Below are 18,133 nucleotides of genomic sequence, written 5' to 3'. Positions count from 1 at the left end.
ACAACTGCATCTTTTGTTCTTGGAGTGGAATATTGAAATATCTTGACTTTTTCTTTTGGACCCATAGTTTCATGAGAAGACACAGCTCATCATTAATTGCCGGAATTAAGACGGTGAAGGAGGCAGAAATGGGGTCCATTACACATACATTTAGTCCTACTACTATATTACTTCTATGGACCTCTATGTTGTTTAAAATTTGAAGTTTTTTAAAAAATTATAAACATTGGAAAAGTTGTTTGCTTTTGTTAATAATTTGGAAATAAAAACCTAGCTTGAATAATGCTCCTCCTGTTTTTAAAAAGCTTAGAATCATCTTAAAGCTAAATTGAAGAATAAACAACAATAACTTCAACTAGATTTACTTTGTATATTTAATTTGTTTGGATTGTCGGTTTTCATAAAAAAAATTTTACGTTTTTTATGAACAAATTTTTCAATTACCTTTTTATCTCACATATATCAAATCGCTACAATATATGTTTTTACAAAAACTTCTAAAAATAACAATCCAAATGGGATACTTATAGAAAACTTATTTGTAAAAGGACAACTTGATGGAAATATGGATTTTCCAACTTAAAATCATTTAAAATCAAGGGTAGGACATGAGCCAAATAAAGAAAATGATTGAAATAACTTTTGCAGAATAGGTAAAATTAAATTTAATGGACATGATGGAGGGTTAAGTTGGGTAATAACGTGAGAGAAATTGTAAGAAAGAAATTTTGGATTTATTAACTCTCCTTTATTAAAAAAGAAAATTAATGGACATTAAACAACCTTAGCCACCTAGATATAATAAAACACGCCAAATGTAAAGGAGATAGCTAAAACCGATACCTAAGGACGGACGGTTAGAGATCTTGTGGGGAAGGGGGTTCACATGGGAGGCACGGGGAGCTGTTGGAGGAGGCCGGTGAGCTCGTGGCAATGGGCCATGGGGTGCCACGTGATTGAGCGGGGACGCGTGGGAGGGGGCGGCGGCAGGGCCCGGACGATATGCCCACGACCACTTTTGTCTTCGTTTCATAACCAAACCATCCAACCGCATATGGCATGCTCCCCCCAACAACTCGTGACAGTGGTAGATTAAAAAGAGAATAATTGGTGTTATTTATCTGTTCATTCGTATAATTAGTATAATAATTTGTGTTATCTAAACCAGGGGAGGTGTTCTCCTCATGAATTGCATTTTTATTTTGGCGCAAATCTCTCAGTTATGATAGTGTAATGTGTATACAATGCCTTTTACTTTATACATTTTAGTGAAACTGTACTTTCATACACTTTTGAACCTTTGTAACACTTGGTTTTGTTTTTTTAACATTCTTCTATCACTAAATTAAGATAATTAAATTTGACAAATTTATATTTCAATGAATGGATGAAGTTTTTTTTTACGGCTCGAAATTGTTTTAAACCTCAAATGATTCAATACTTATGATCATTTCGAAATAAGTACAATAAGATTTTGTAATAAGACATCTAATTCTCGTAATTTTGTTAGATGGAGAGCATTGTTATTAAACCCAAGCTAGCGGTTCAACCGATCAATTTGGTGGACTGATCATGTAATTAAGCTAGGTTAGTAGTTAGACCGAATCAGGGAGGAATCTGTTGACCAATCAATAACCTGTAGGTTTAACTGATAAAATCTCATAAACTTGATGCTTCAACTACCAATTAAACAACTATATTATTTTGGGTAAAATATCAAAATATTCCCTGTAATTTGCTAAATGTTCAATTTAACTTACTTTGATTTGGAAACATACACTACAACTTTCTGTCGTTTCAACTAAATTAAAAATTGGACGGAGAGCATCAATTTTAACAGTTATACGTGAAATGTCAATATTACGCATGTTATATGCGAAATGCTTTCCGTTCAATTTTCAATTTAATCAAAATCGTAAGGAGTTATAGTGTAGTTTTCGAATCAGAAGGAGTTAAATTGAACACTTAACAAATCACAGTGAGTTCATTTATGTAGGGACAATATTGACATTTCACATACAATAGTTAGATTTGATGCTTTCCGTCCAATTTTCAATTTAGTTGAAACCACAGGAAACTATAGTGTAAAGTTTCAAATCAGAGGGAGTTAAATTGAATATTTGACAAACTAAATAGAGTTTTTTGGCATTTTACCCTATTATTTTTAATAATGTTACAACATTATATAACTATTGGTTCAACCGATGAACCTACAATTAAACCGCTAACCCATTAAACCAACGAGCTTGCAGGGTTGACATGTGAAGGGTTTAATAACTATGATGCAGTCATAGTCCCCCCCCCCCCCCCCCCCAACACACACACACACACACACACACACAAGAACTTTATAATATCAAACGATCCGACTTCGAAGTATAAAAGTTGGGACAGGGTACCCTGGATTTAGCGATTTTCAATCAATAGGATTCTTGACTAGTAGTTGCATCTTTTGTTTTATTACGTGTAAAGCTTTGCTGAATAAGTTGAAAATTAGATGCTGGCCGAAAAAACATTTGGTAGGCCTTATACGTAGGACCTCTTCTGTCACTGTTATCATTCAAGATTGAACTCCAATGAACACATCTATTCTCCCCTTGGTTATTTTTATCATCATACATTTAAATGGCAAGATAACTTATTATTTCCCCTTTGAAATTCGACTTATGATTACCCTTAAAGAAAAAAAATACAAATCTTAAAATACAGATTGTGGTTAGTACTCTCATAGTTTACATATTAAAAAGGTAGTATAATTAAGATTCCATATGATTACCTAATTGTATAAACTTAGAACTTCATAGTCGAAATATCGATGCGACTATGGTTGGAGGATAGAAAAAATGGGGGAGGATCGGAGAGAGCATCACTTGCTACAAGTGCAGCCCATAGGATGAATTGTAATCTTTCAACCCGGAGATCTTTTGGAGAATTTTGTTACTAATTTAAGGTGCTGTAGACGAGTGAAGAAACATCTACTCCAAGTTTAGTGACAAATGGTAGTTTTATTTCACAAAGTACTATGTACCATCAATATAATCGAAATGGGAAGAATCCATACTACATATAAGATGAAGAAAACTCGAATTAGATTTCCTAAGCTTGAGTTCGAGCACAAACGTTCGGTCCAATCGATCTCCTTTTTAGTTTGTGGATACAAATTTTCTTTTGAAAATTACGTGCAGGCCCTTGAGCAAGTACAAAGTTGAATATATAATTTTCTTATTTTTTTTTATTTTCAAGAATATGAGTTAAGAAACATTAGGCGAAACAGAAAAAAGAATATTGGCTAGTGGGAAATTTTAGGTTACAATAAAAGCCAACATTGATTAATCTATTTAATTTCTTATTATTCCGTTGTGTCAAAACCTATCGTAAGCAAGTAAAAGGAATTTGAAGTCTCTATCAATCAATCGCATCTAATTATTATTTTTTTGTAAAAAATAAATTTTGTTAACAAATTGTTAAAAATCATCCAACACGATTTGATTTACATCACTATTCTGGTGGCAGGTTAAACATGCATTAAAAATTACAAATCTATTATTTAACAATTATAATAGATCCGAAAAATATAAGAAATTTCAAAAATTATATTCTTTAATCCCTATTAAATTCTATACAATTCTACGTAAACCCCCCCCCCCCCCCCCTTCTCCAAAAAAAAAACCACTCCCCAAAAATAGTTCACTCATCACTGGTACCAAATTAATGTATGTATATCCATATTGGTCAAGCTTTCATAAAGTGAGACCAATCAACTTGGAAATTGGCTTTTGATGACTTGCAATAATTTTCAGCAAACATGCATGTAACTCAATTGAGATATTATTATCATTATTAGCCAGGGGAGAAGAACTTGGCTTGTGATATATATAACCATCTCTTGATATAAAAAAGGGAAATTCAAGAAAGGTATGGCACAAATGTCTGGATGATGGATGCATGGCTTTCTCGTCAGAATACGTACTACCCAACGTCTATCTGCCGCAATCTTTCCTTCACTTTAGTCCATAACTTGTAAAAGGTCTTACGTAGCTGCATTAATCTCCATGTAATGTGCCCACGCATCTATGCATTTCAACACAACTGTTAGTGACGTAAGGGTTTGGAAGAATTGTTACGTAATTGGAACTAAATATTGTGGCCCTCAATCAGTTTTACGTCTACTTTATATATGCATTAAATTCCGGTATGCGTTACTTCAATGAAAACTAGAGAAAGAGAAGCCTTAGAAATTGGAATCATCATCAGTTCATTGTATGCGGTCGGAAATATAACCAGGTGGCTCTTGTGTGTTTCTTCTCCTCCTGGTCCCGTTTGCTAGTTGCTACTCAATGATTTCTTAAATGTCTGCCTCATATGGTATATTGGTATCTTACAAATCATTTTCTAAATAAAGATAAAGAAAGGAAACTTTTTGAGAAAAAAAATTCTTGGTAACGTCTCAAATCATTTCCGGGCAGCTGCCTAGCTAGCTACTGAAGGAGAAAGTACAATGATTATATGTATTTATTGCAACTAATTCATGTCCTTGAAGCCCTTCCGGGTTCGGCTCCGTGGTTGTAGTCCCAGTTGGGGGAGAGCCACGTCCAGGGGTCGAATCCCGGCATTACCGAGGCTGGTGACGCTTGGGGCGAGCCGCTCCCAGCCCGCAGTAGGGATTAGTTGGGCCGTACGGTATTACCAGTCCATGGGCCCAGATACCCTACTGCGCAAAAAAAAAAAAAAAAAAAAAAAAAAAAAAAAAAAAATTCATGTCCTTGAAGGACTTTGCGGTCCATTTTCATTTGGGGGTTAGCAACATTTTGCTCAAAATCAATTCACCTCACCCGATGATGGTACCAAGTTTGTTTGGGTTGTATTTTCTTGGATTTTTTTGTAGAAAAATTATTGTAGCGATTCGATGTATGTGAGAAAAAAAATGTAATAGAGAAATGTAATCATAAAAAATGACGCAATTTTTCGTCGAAAAATAGCTGTCCAAACGAGGCTAAGGAGCTATGTTTGGCTTTCATTGGCCTGCATCCTAATTCAAGATTTTTAAAAAAATTTCATCAAGGAATGCGTAAACATCCATTTAGATCGATGGTGATTTAATTCCTCCAACTTTTCTCTTGATTCTTTTGAGTAGGAATATGTGTAAAATAGAATCTATCGTGTTCGACAAAAATATATATATATATATTTGGATTGTAGTTTTCTAACAAAATTTTTTTTACATTTATTGTAAACAGATTTTTGAACCATATTTTTTATCTCATATACATCAAATCATATTAATACTTCTTTCTACGAGAATTTCTAAAAATAATAATCCAAACAGAAAAGTCGACTCTTATAATTGTGTCAAAATGCAAAATTTGGTATCTCACCAGCCTTCTCGAATTCAAGAAAATGGTCAATTAGTTCTCCAAATTATTCATTTTCCAAAAAAAAAAATAGATTTTTACTACCAAAAAAATAAAGAAAGAGAAAACAGAAAAAATTAAAGATTTTTGTGGCTAGTTTACTAGATGTCTACATACTTCATATAGTTAAAGAATTCGTCAAACCAAAACAATGGTAGCCAGACATGCTAAGACCGAATTAGTAGTTTGAACGAATTTAAAGAAGGTAAATAGTAGTGTCAACTGCCTAGGCGGTCCAATCTCGCAACCTCTTTTAGTACCATCCTCCTTTAGTACCACCCTCCACATAGAAATTTGTTTGACTTGCACCTTTTTTACATTTTATTTACACACATTGATTTACATACATCATCAATTTTTTATCTCATATACATTACATAAAAAACGTATTACAATATTTTTTTTAAAAATTATTTCAAATAATCTTTTATCCAAGTATGAAAAAAGGAACTAGTTTAGTTTGAAAGAGATACAACATTTTTGGATTGTAAATTATTTAAGATATTTTTACTGTAGCACTTTTTGTGATGTGATATATGTGAGATAAAAAGGTAATTGAAAAGATAAAAAACTGTATTAAAAATTGTAATAGTGATGTAAGCAAATATATTTAGGGAAATAATCCACTATCCAAACAAACCTATTTGATTGTAGTTGTACTCGTAAAAGCACTAGAAGTGCCAAACCAATCGTACCATCTAAAACATCTTTTACAACTAAGTTAAGTTCTAAAATACGGAAAGAAACAGTACAAATTGATTTAGTAAACTATAAGAAAACATAAAAGACTCAAATAAGGTGCTTTACTTCAAATGTACATCATCGCAATATTGAAAACCTGCATATGTGCACCTATTTTTAGCATGCTCCCTCCTCAAATTAATTGTACTTTTTCTATTTGAATCAAATTTATATACATCATTAAAGTACAAAAAATACCGTAGAAAAGCGAAACTATTTCGTCTATTTATAGGTAACGAAGCCGTCTTATTCTTAGATATCAGATAGATTTCCAGTTCTACAGCTTTGAAAGCGATGGAGTAGTTGGAGGGCATGATTGTTTCTTAAAATAGGTTTTCGACAAGGTGTTTTAGGGTTACGCGCATTCTTGGACACCATCCTAGCTGCTAAACGATGAAAGATTAAATATAAATCTGTCCGACAATTGGATGCGTATTTTGTTTTGATTAATCATATCTACAGACAAGGGGATGATACCCACGGTTTGAATAGAGCATTATTGAAAATATTATTTGAAATAATTATTATAACACTTTTTGTGTTATGATATCTGTGAGATAATATTACTGTTTCCAATGGAGATTACATAATTTATTTGTCATTGAGGAATCTATTTCTAAACATTTTAAGCTTTCAGCTACAAAATCGTCCTTTCTTTTAATTTAGACATCCTATACCTCTAGTGTTTTTAGAAGGGTAATAGTGAGTGTATTTGGATTGGTGCTTTTTTTTTTTTTTCAACAGAAGAAATCAGAATTAAATCACTAACCCTTAATTCCAGGTATACCTCAAAAGCCCGCAACTCTTGAAGCCACCCAGGGAACTAATAATCTAACAGGGGGATTGGTGCTTATTTGTAAAAGCATTATTTGATTGTATTGTAAACACGTTTTTCAATTATTTTTTTTAATTTCATATTCATCATTTTACAAAAAGTAATATAGTGTTTTTTTTAAAAATAAGTACTGACACCATCCCATTTCAACTAACGTGCAACTTTTTTTTTTTTTTTTTTTGAGGAAACCAACATGCAACCTTGATGAATGAGTAGCATTCAGGAACTCATGTAGTTAAATTGAAAATCACATTATCAAGAAAAAAGATACTGCAAAGAAACAGACTCACACATGGCTGGAGTTTGGTAATTGTTATCACCTGAATCAATATTTCTCCTAGTGTAGGACTAGGGTTGATTCCGTTCGTCAAATCCAAACTAATTAACCGGTTAAATATTCATTCTTACTATTTAAAATTGCTTTAGATGCTAGTTGAGGGGAAAGCATATGCACAGAGCAGAACTAGTTTGAAGGAGATACTATATTGACTAATTGTACCCGTGCCAAAAAAGAGGGGGGGGGGGGGGGTACTCCTGTTAATTACCAACCCAACTGTATCATCTAAAACATCTTCTAAAATTAAATTCTAAAACATGTGGAAAGAAGTCAAGAACAATACGAGTTCAATTATCAATAATATTTGCAGAGTAGTTAGAGACATAATTGACTAATTGAGGAGATTTAATGGAAACCATGACTCTGATAAGCCCTGAAACGTCAAAGCAGAAGAGACTCAATCAAACAAGATGCTATGCTTCAAATGTACATCACCATGTTGAAAACAAACCTGCATACGGGCACGTATTTCTATCTACCTATTATATAAGAAAGAAGTGAACTTTCGTGCTTTGCCTCCTTGCTCGTCACGTGGCTTCGTAATAGTTTGACAAGTAGTTTGCTAATATTTCTTGGACATTGCTATTCTTGCCATTGCATTTTTTTTGGCCTTTTGTTTGTACAAAATCAAACAAATCTGGCTCTTATATTTATGGGTATTTATTGGTCAATAATCGAAAATTCGGTAAAACAATTTTTGGTAATTTGGGAATTGATTTTAAGACCCATATACAATTACTGTCCAAACCTTAGTTTGATAAATTGGATCGGAGAATCAGTAGTGAGTTAAAATATTTTAATTTTCTCTAAAAAAATTGTTATAACAAAATAATATCCCATATGTTTTTCAACAAAATTAATCGACTTACTCAAACAAACATGATATGCAAAAAAAAAGGGTTCATAATCCTAAGTTCTAAGTCATAATCTCAATTCTTAAACAATATTGAAATAAATAAGAATTTCAAATTTAATTGTTAAGCTAAACTCCAATGTATCAACTTCCATTAAAATTTTATAGTTAGTTAACCAAATCACTAATTACTAATTAATATTTAGTGATAGGATAAAGATTTACTCTTGTATTTAGTAATACACATAAGTGGGCATATATTCTACTTTTGTCTTCTATTGATTTTATGCGAAAGAATGATTTCTACTTAATTGTTCTTGAAATTTTAAGTGGGCATGGGCTGTGCTAAGCACAGCCTTAAGTCCGCTAGTTTAGCATATATGTTCCCTCGTCAAATAAAATCTATTCTTCTTCTGTTTGAATAAAATCTATGCTGTACATCATTAAGGTAGAGTAATGATCAAATTCATGCCACATATACAAGGAAAGATTCCCATGATTAAATTTGTACCAATTGATACCCTTCAAGAAATTGAAAAGTTTATCGTCTATTTGTAGATAACAAAGCCGTCTATTAGTGTACAGCGTACCTTACAACTTTCCAGTTTTACACCATTGAAAAGGAGGGAGTAGTTGGAGGACCAGAGAGCATGGCTGTTTCTTGAAAGTAGGTGATCCCCCAAGGTGTATTTTTAGGGTTACGCACATTCTTGGACACCATGCTGCAAAACAGTGAAAGATTAATATAAATTTGTCCGACAATTGAACGTGTATTTTGTTTTGATTAATAGTGTGGTATCTTTGGTATCTCCAGACAAGAAGATGATACTAATTACTAAGCTGTCACCGAAAAATTTATTTCACATACATCACTCACTCTGGATGTTTTTAGTGGAGATTAATTTATTAGGAATTTATTTCAAAATATTTTAAACGTTCAGCTACAAAATCATCTATTTTAATTTGTTTAATGGATTAATTTTTCCTACACTGACAGTATATACGCTGTCAGCATTGGATGAATGACAACTATACAAAATTTGAATTTGAACTCCAACTATTACAAATGTATCATGGATCCAACAGTGAAAGTGTATACACTATCAGTATATATAAAAGATTTACTCTTATTTAATTATGACATCCTATACCTCTAGAGTTTTTAGAAGCATAATACTACTAAATTTATAGGTGCTGAGACACCATCCCATTTCGACTACTAACATTCCGCGTTGATTGATGACTAGAATTAAGGAACTACTGTAGTTAAATTGAAGATCACATTTTCAAGGAAAAAGATGCTGCAAAGAAACAGACTCACACATGGCTGGAGCTTTGCAATTGCTGTCACCTGAATCAACATTTCTCGTACTCTAGGACCAGGATGGAATCTATCAGTTAGATCCAAACTAATTAACCGGTTAAATATTCGTTAGTTTACTATTTAAAACTGTAGTGTTTTTAGTAGCCAGTCGAAGAGAAAGCAAATGCACACAGAACAAGATGCCAGCAGTGGAGCAATGAAGCAAACCTTTTTAATTAAGAATTTGCAGATCTTAATCCGTTTCAATAATTAAACTAATGGGAATTCATCCATATCCATCATCAAAAGGCGACCAATTGTTATTATATATTATAAATTTATACGGCACATCTTTTTCTATGATGATCTCTTCCAAAGTACTGAGAAACCAATGAGTCAGGATAAATCTTCTTGTTTTATCATACACAACTAGTAGTATCCATTCGTACAATAAAATACCAGAGTTAATTAATCCATTTCATCCTCAAAAGGTGTTAAATTGCATACGTTATTGGGCATCTCATCTACTGGCTTTTTGACAAGTGGTTTGAAGGAAGCACTTCTTCGAGGATTGCCTTTGCCTCGCCTCGAAAAGTAGTAGTAAAAGATCTCCATCTGCTAATCATGCAATGAAAATTAGAAACAGCACAGAGTGGTCGAGTCAGCCGGGGAATAACAAGGCGGAAGATGCTAATTAAGACCCTCTGCACCCAGATTTGTGACTCATACTTGCAAAAATATTGGCAATTAAATCAATAGGTATGACTTTTTACATTTTAGTAGCATCCTCCAATAGGGTTTGTTTTTGTTGGAATGAGAAGTAGAAGTGAGCAAGCCTACAACGTACAATGTGACAACGAAAGAAAAATTAGCTGATAAGGCGCTTCGTCTCTAATCAAGAGGTTAAGGATTCGAGTTCTGGAGAAAATAGGTGATAAATCACTGTTGATCCTCTTATATATTAAAAGAAAAAAAGGAGTATAAAGGGAGAGAGTAGTAAAAGTGAGCTACTCTTTTCGTAAGAAATTAAATTTGGAATTCTTTTTTTCTTTTCTTAATGTAAAATTACATTTCAGATATCACTCAATATCTACAAGTCAGCTGCTTTATTTTGTGCATGCGTATGTATTTGTGTTCAAATTAATAAGATAAAAAAAATAAAAATTTCTTTTTAGTCTCTTTATCCCTTCAACAAAAGAAAAAAAAATTCACATTATTTACTATTTTTTGGCATTTTACTATTTTTTTATATCAAAGTAAAATATCTTAAATTCAAGATGTTCAAGACCCTTTCCTTACAATCTCTTCTACCTTAACGTCCAAGCCAACCCTCCTCTTTTATAATTATTATTTACTGCAAAAGACACTCCATAGATAAGCACTTAAAAGTTAAATTGATCTACTCTCATATCACAAAATCAAAAAGAACAACTACTCCTACATAAAATATGACCCAAAAAAAAAACTAATGTTATAGGGACAGCGAAAAAAAAATTAAAGTGCCATTAACAATGTCCAAAAGTGAAATATTATACTCCCATATACGCCAACTTATGTCTTCCCAGTTCTGTCGATCCCTCCCACCAAGTGGTTAAGCCAAATTGGGCCCTTAGATCCTCACTTCAGAAAACCAAAACATACAAATGATCACGAATGTAGGCCTCAGATCTCAGAAAAGTCCAACTAAGTAGTACATTTTGATTTCCAGGCCCATTTTCACATTCTCATCTGCCAAAGTTCCAGACTTTTTTCCCTATAAATTTCAGCTTACTTGCTCTATTTCTTTTTCCTCATTTAAAAAATATATTCATATATCATTAAAGCACACACCAAGGTGTATATGAATGATTCTCATTCGTCTCGGCGGAATCTTCAAGGTATTTTTGCTACTTCCTTTCCCATAGTTGCATGTAAGCTACACTAAAAATTGCTTTTCCGTTTTTCCCTTCCATTTCACTTGAGCATTTTTTTTTGTTTTGTTAGTTGTGTTTTGTTTTGGAATTCTATTTTGAACTCTTCACCGTCTTTTCACCTTTTGAGTGATTTCAATTCGTGGTCGCACCTAGCCCATATCTCAAAAAAAAAATTTTCTTACTTAATAGGGATTTTAAGGTTTTCTTTTTTTGGGTCTTTTTTGTTGGAGGAATGTTTTCATTGGATGAGTTTTGGGAAATCTTACATGGGCTAAAATTAAGAGTAACCTGAATTATGCAGATAAGTTGTTGGACCTGCCATAATTGGTTTCAAAATTGATTCTTGATTCTTCCATGTTATCAATTTTTCAGAGAGGACGATTGTTTTGGGAAGCTGCTGCTGACATCTGAGGTGCCCGGCTAGATATTAGTAAGGTCAGCTGTACTAATTTGTCTATGTAAAATTTATGGTGATAATGTTGTCCTTTTTTTTTTTTAAATGTTTTACTGTTGATATCCTGATGCAAAGAGATTTTTAGTTCTTTGATGTTGCTCAGTCTTCGGTGCTTGTTGAAAATGTTGTGGTGGGACTTTTTTTTTTCTTCCTATTCTCGGAAATGAATAATTTGGTTGATGGAATTGCTAACTGAGAATAAATTAGGAAGCGGAAAAGAACTACTAGAAGTGCTTGTGAACAGGGAAAGGAAAACGGAGACGCTGAAGTCCTTGTCAACCATGACTTGCTATCTTAGTGATCCTTACCAGTCTCTAATTCTTTCTAGTTGGTGTATTTTCAGCTATTATATTGTTTATGGCCTTTTTTTTGTAGTCAACTTTGGCATTTAACTAGACTTGGATTAGATTGATATAGTTTAAGTTCTCTTATTTGAAAATGATAATTAAAGCAATGTAGGAACACTTCTTTGGTTTTTTATGGTGATGTCAGTTAGGTTCACTATTCCAAAGCCTTGTAAACCATCGTTAAATAATTTTTGGTTACCTTGCATTAGCTCATTGCACATGTTTTATGATTAGAAGCATCTGTTGGTGAAAGTATCTTTAATGTACTTTCAAGGACTGTTATTAACCTGCATGGAGAATGAGCTCTGGTACCATGTGGCAAGAAAAGTAGAGAATTGCTTCTAAGTTCGGATGATAGCTTTTAGGACTTATCAAGTTTGATATTACAAGTCTTATTGCTTGTTCGGAGACTTAAAATTCCAAGGATCCATGTCAACCATTGACTCGATGTATTAGTGATCCTTACCAGTCTCCATTCTCGCCACTAGGTGTGGTTTTTGGCTTGTCACTCTTTGGTTATATATTATTTTTGGATGTTTAGTTTGTCAATTTTAGCATATATCTAGACATGGCTTTAATTAACTTCTAATTCTGATTGACACAATGCTGATATAAATAAAGCCATGTACCTAGTCTCCCTAGATCTCTTGGTCAACTTCTCTAAAGCATTGTCGGTTATGCATATTAGCCTGCTCCATGTGTTTTAGAATGACATGCTTATCTAGGTGGAAGTGGCTTATTATACTCTTTTCAAGGACAGTTTTGAGTTGCATGAAAACTGAGTTGTGGTACCATGCGGCGAGAATCTCTTCTAAGTTAGCAAGATATATTTTCTGACTTGTCAAATTGATTAATACGTGTCAATTTCTTGCTTTTGGCGAAACAGCTGTCATAAAGAATCACACACATTCCATTACTTGCATCAAGTAAATTCTTCCAGGTGTTGCAAGAACTGATGCCCTGTATGTAAGATGAATATCTTTATTTGAAATGTGAGTTACACATGTAGCTTTTCACGGAGTCCATTGTTTTGTATTCATTATATGAACGGCTGGCTGGCTGACAGATTTTTGAGGAATATCATAGACTTCTGTTTTCTATGCAACTTTAATAGGAAAGCCGAGTAAGGTTATTGATTACTTTATTACTGCCTTTCATGTGTCTGATTACCTGCATATATATTTGTACAAGTCAGCACAAATCTTTCTATCTAGCCTTTCCGAACTGGACTAATTTTGTCATCCTACCTAAGTCATATGATGGCACTTGAAAAGTGCTCATAGATAGACACAGATCAATTCCTGATTGCAGGTGGATAGGCTGTTCAAAATATTAGGAATGGGAGGGGTACCCAAGTTTAGCACATGGTCCTATTGTCTAATTGCATAAACATTTTCAGCTGTTGTAAATTGAAAAGATTGTGTAGCGGATGATGTTGGACCATCTTGGAAAGTGGACTATGATGGGCTAAATGAGCTTGTCTTATTTGTATAGCTTGTGCCTTGAAGATTAGTTGTGGCATTTCAAAGTGTAATGGAACTGCTAAATATTGTATTTTAGCTTATTAAATTAATTGACTGCTAAATGAGTTCAACATTTTTCCCTATTTGGATCATAAAATCATTTTGAGGAATTGTGTTAAGTTTATATGGTTAAAAAATTTAGACACTTGGGTTCTTGTCCATTGTTTGGTCTCCCAATAGGCTATGCTTCTAATTTTTTCCAAGCTTTTAGGTGGCTAACACAAGTGGAAAATTTGAGTGCTTGGAACTTATCATGCTTTTGGTTAGTTCCTATTACCTGGTCATTTTTCTGACAAGGGGACCAAATATAAATGCTTCTGTTATGCTTGTCCTGTCTCACATTTTTCATTATGCATAGGACTTTGCAAAACTAGAAGAGTAAAGGACAATATGTCATGCTAATGAACATAACACAGGGTGGCATTTAACATTACTGGGGCTTTTGTGTGACCTGCATTTGTAGATGCTGATAGTTCTAACTATGTGAAAATTGTGGGAAGAAAACATGATTTCATCAATCTACTGACATTCAAAAGAAAATTATCAGATGTTTGGCTTGTTGGAAATTTTAGGACGAGCATCTAGAATTAATATATCAATGTCAATGATGCTGTCATATCACCTGACGAGCTCTAACCTGCATCAGACAGCTTGAAGATCTATTATGTAGGATTTTTGATATTTGCAAAGCTGGATTCTTTTTTCTTGAATGCAGTAGAATGCGCTATGATATTTTTGTCCCCAGTACAATATTTTTTGAGAGTTGTATGGGTAGGTTAGATCAACATTTTCTCTAAATAAGTAGGTGCCTTGAGGTCACTTGATCATGTACATTACATAATTTGGCAAGTTGGCGGAGGCAAAATGTGTGACACTGGCCAACGATGTAGATTCATTTTTGTATTTCCACAATGCCTCGGCATGACAGTGGCTCCCTTCAATTTCAGTAGTTTAATAGAAAACCTAGGTGTACTGGTCAAGGCATTGAATAATATTTAATACTAACTCTAAAGGTTTCAAAAATAACTCTTGTGTCTGGATTTTAAGATGTTTGAAATGTACCTACAATCAACTTGGGTAAAGATTCTGGTGTTTGAATGCTAATGGATATGTATGGCTTGAGATCTGGTTTGTTTTGTAATGGAGGGCTGCATTCCTCTACAGGATGCAGTAACCTGTAAGGGCATGTCACGTGTAGGCAACATGGATCCCAAGAGCAGTGCATCTCAATATCTTGGATTGGAGTACAACCCCTCTCCCCACCCCCCCCCCCCTCCTCTCCCCCAAAACCCCAAAAAAAAAAAAAAGATCCAGGTGCAACAACAAAATATGAGTTTTGAACTCACCTAAATGACTTATTGTTGTGAGATGGGAAATAGCAATTTTCACGCATCTCTATCTCTTGTCAGACACCTTGCTTGTCCTGTTGTTGATATTCTATAGTTGGGTCTGAAAGTGCTTTGTCCTGAGGGAGGAAGTAAAATGACATTGATTATGTCCAGTGGTCGTGTCAAATGCAATTGAGATTGGAGAAGTTTCCTTCATCTTCAAGTCCACCTGACTACTTCTTTCAAATCTATTCTTTCTTAACATTGGCCATCTGTTCAGAATTTTCTCTAAGCCATAAGGATTGTGAGAATCAAAGGCATTATGACGGCCAATTGTTGATGTCACACTTTTCATTTTTGAATGTTGAATAGTGTATTCTTGTTATGAAAGTTAATAAGAAAAGTTAAGAACTTGTCTCATGTACTTTATAATAGCCACCTTTCAATGCACTATCCTTTTCAGTTGATATTTTGAACTAGAGGATAGAAGTTTGATTACCAAATGCAACCTGACCACATGATCATTGGAAGTTTTATTATCAAATGCCCCCTGACCCACATGATCATTAGACTTTCCATGAAAGTTGAGAACCTGAAAAGTGATTAATCTGAACGGAGGGAATAACTTTCAAATTTCTACATTATTGTGTACAAATTTGGTTAGTTTTTGTATCAGCAGTGACTACATCTTTTGGCCAGCCAAAAAAGGCCAGAACTTAGTCAAGCTATATTACACATATCACCAACAATTCTTTTTATATGAACATATAGCTTCTAGTTGTGTCTCTAGAGACTAGAGATGAGGTGAAAGGTAGAAAGCAGCACCTTGTGGAAGTCATTTATTTGGTTGGAAAGGCTGATATATTGCCTTACATTCAGCTAATTGTTAGTGTTCTTTTGGCTTCTCTCTGCCTCTCTTCATTCTCTTATTTTTTCTATTTTTTGTTTTCTGTTCTTCATTTGTTCAGTTAAGATTCCTTACCCTAAGACTGGAGTTTCTCCTCTTGTAATTTTTGGTAAGTTTTCCTTTAGAAAGTGAAGCTTCTTAAACTGGAATTTTGTCCTTAATAATAAGGAAATAAGGGGCTAACAATTAGATATAAAGACTTGTGTAGTTGGAAGTATTGTATAGGATAATGTACCCACTGATGACCGCAGAACTTGGTTATCTTTTTCTGATCTGTGTCTAGGGTTCTTGACGTCCAGCACTGGGCTTTTAGAATCTGTTGTGTGCTTTGAGACCTGCCAAAGAAAATTTCATTCCTTTTCTTCTAGTGGGTACCAATATGTAGGATGGCTTGCAGTTAACAACAAACGTGACAATAAGGGGCTAGAAGCTTGGCCAGAACTTCTTGTCTGAGTGATATTAAGGCGAGCTCAAATGGTTGCTATAAATAGGCAGCTTGGTGGTCTAAGGCTTGAAACAAGTGGTAAAATGAAGGCGTATGATAAGCTTGTCAATGTCCAGGTCTAGACCAAATCACCCCATTGGAATGGTCTGGGATTAAGCTAAAATTTTCGGTAGGAATTTTGTTATAGACTTGTTTGTTGCCTTTATTTTTTCTCTTGAACTTTATATTATCCTCTTCTAGAAGGATAAGATAATCTCATTCTGGTAAATGGAGCATGCGTGCAATTACTTGCATTTTTTGTTGCGGTCGAAGCTGGAATTTTCAGATGCATCCAGATACCTGAGTATTTGGTTGCCTTGTTTTAAGGAATAATAGCTTTAATTTTGTGAAAAGCTTCTACTTGCCTTGTAGTTTCGTATTTACCTTACACTTGCAAAGGGATGCAAAGAACCTCGAAATGTCTTGGTTGTACAGTTGTACTACTGTTCTATCTGTTTTTGTGTTGAACTAAACCAGAACTTTCTACTTTCTGAGCAGACATGAACTAACATGTAAATGTAGATGTCTGTTGCAAAATCTGATTCCAGTTCAGTTTAAATGAGGTTATGCCACGTTGTTTGTATATCTGGATTGAGTACTTGATATGTGCTTTTTATGAAACATTTCCACAATGCTGACACTAGAAATTAATCTGTTTCAGGTTCTTCATTCAGGCAAGCTACATTTGCTGGCAAATTTGTTTTTGTTCCTGTTTGCATCTCCATTTCTGAGAATGAGCCACCCATGCCGTGATGATCAAGTAAGCTCAAAAACTTGGTCAGTGAATGTTTTGATTAAACCTTCTGTTCCTAAACGTTTACTTGCTGCGCAGGATGCAACTGTTGTAGGATTTGAGGTTCCAAGGTCCCCTGATTCAAGTTACAACAACGTGTACCCTGGGAATGAAGATGAGGGACGGGAACCACCTTTCGTCCCCCCTCATCTGCAACAGACCATGCTTAACTGCCCACCAACTAGAGATCCTTCTGTGTCCCTTCCGCTGCCACAGAATGTTACCCTGAACCATCTTTACCTACAGAACAGGGAGACTCCTCGCTCTGTGGTTGCACTTGGGGTCACCCATCGCTTTCGCTCTAAATTTGTCACAGTCGTGCTTTATAAACCAGTTCAAAGAAGGGGAAGTGGGAGTACTTAAGACTTCCTTAATGTACAAACTGTTGTGGAGGCATGTTTCTCCATATTGTGATTGATAGATAGATAAGTGAAAAATTAGCAGCAATATTTTATTCCCTCAGAGGTGCTGGTAAACATAGGATGATTTCTTTGGAACTTGAATTGTTATGATTTCTAAAATACTATGTAATTTTGGCCTAGATTAATGTAGGTGAAGCATTTTACTCTTTAGTTTGGTTCTAGAAAACTACAGATGTACTTCTGCATTACTGGGGCGTTAGAAAAGTCTTCTTTTGTTGATGAGCATGCAAACCTGTTAGATGCAAACTGAAAATATTTCTCCTAAAGTGAGACAGTCTCTTGATACCAGCCGCCATAAATAATTGAGCAGAAGGGTCTCTGCTGCATTGGTCGGAATTAAGCCGAAGGAAAGGATATCTGCTGCAACTGTAATTGCCGTCAATTGGGATCCTCTGATTCTAGTGACCATTGATATGTCAAGACTATAACAGGCAATAAACTTAAAAACTGATTGAGATGTTATTTATTGATCATCCCTTTCT

General features: G+C 34.3%; 1 protein-coding gene across 4 annotated transcripts; it reads left to right on the top strand.

The window, feature by feature from the left end:
- Nucleotides 1-11,206: 11,206 nt before the first annotated feature.
- LOC113707345 (SNF1-related protein kinase regulatory subunit beta-3) lies at nt 11,207-17,801 on the top strand. Of its 4 annotated transcripts, none has more exons than XM_027229639.2 (4): nt 11,207-11,357; nt 11,766-11,823; nt 17,098-17,196; nt 17,269-17,801. In XM_027229639.2, exons 3-4 carry the CDS (start codon nt 17,170-17,172, stop codon nt 17,590-17,592), a joined length of 351 nt encoding a protein of 116 aa, XP_027085440.1. In that variant the 5' UTR covers nt 11,207-11,357; nt 11,766-11,823; nt 17,098-17,169; the 3' UTR covers nt 17,593-17,801. The 4 variants fall into 4 exon arrangements, with proteins under 4 accessions (XP_027085440.1, XP_027085449.1, XP_027085426.1 ...); XM_027229648.2 differs by having other exon boundaries at nt 11,766-11,828; nt 17,111-17,196; XM_027229625.2 differs by having other exon boundaries at nt 11,208-11,357; nt 11,766-11,828.
- The last annotated feature ends 332 nt before the right edge of the window (nt 17,802-18,133 follow it).

The sequence above is a fragment of the Coffea arabica genome, chromosome 1e (genome assembly GCF_036785885.1).
Source record: "Coffea arabica cultivar ET-39 chromosome 1e, Coffea Arabica ET-39 HiFi, whole genome shotgun sequence".
In the NCBI taxonomy this organism is placed as follows: Eukaryota; Viridiplantae; Streptophyta; class Magnoliopsida; order Gentianales; family Rubiaceae; genus Coffea; species Coffea arabica.
The sequence above is the reverse complement of the archived record's forward strand: the minus strand, read 5'-3'. Positions and strand labels throughout refer to the sequence as shown.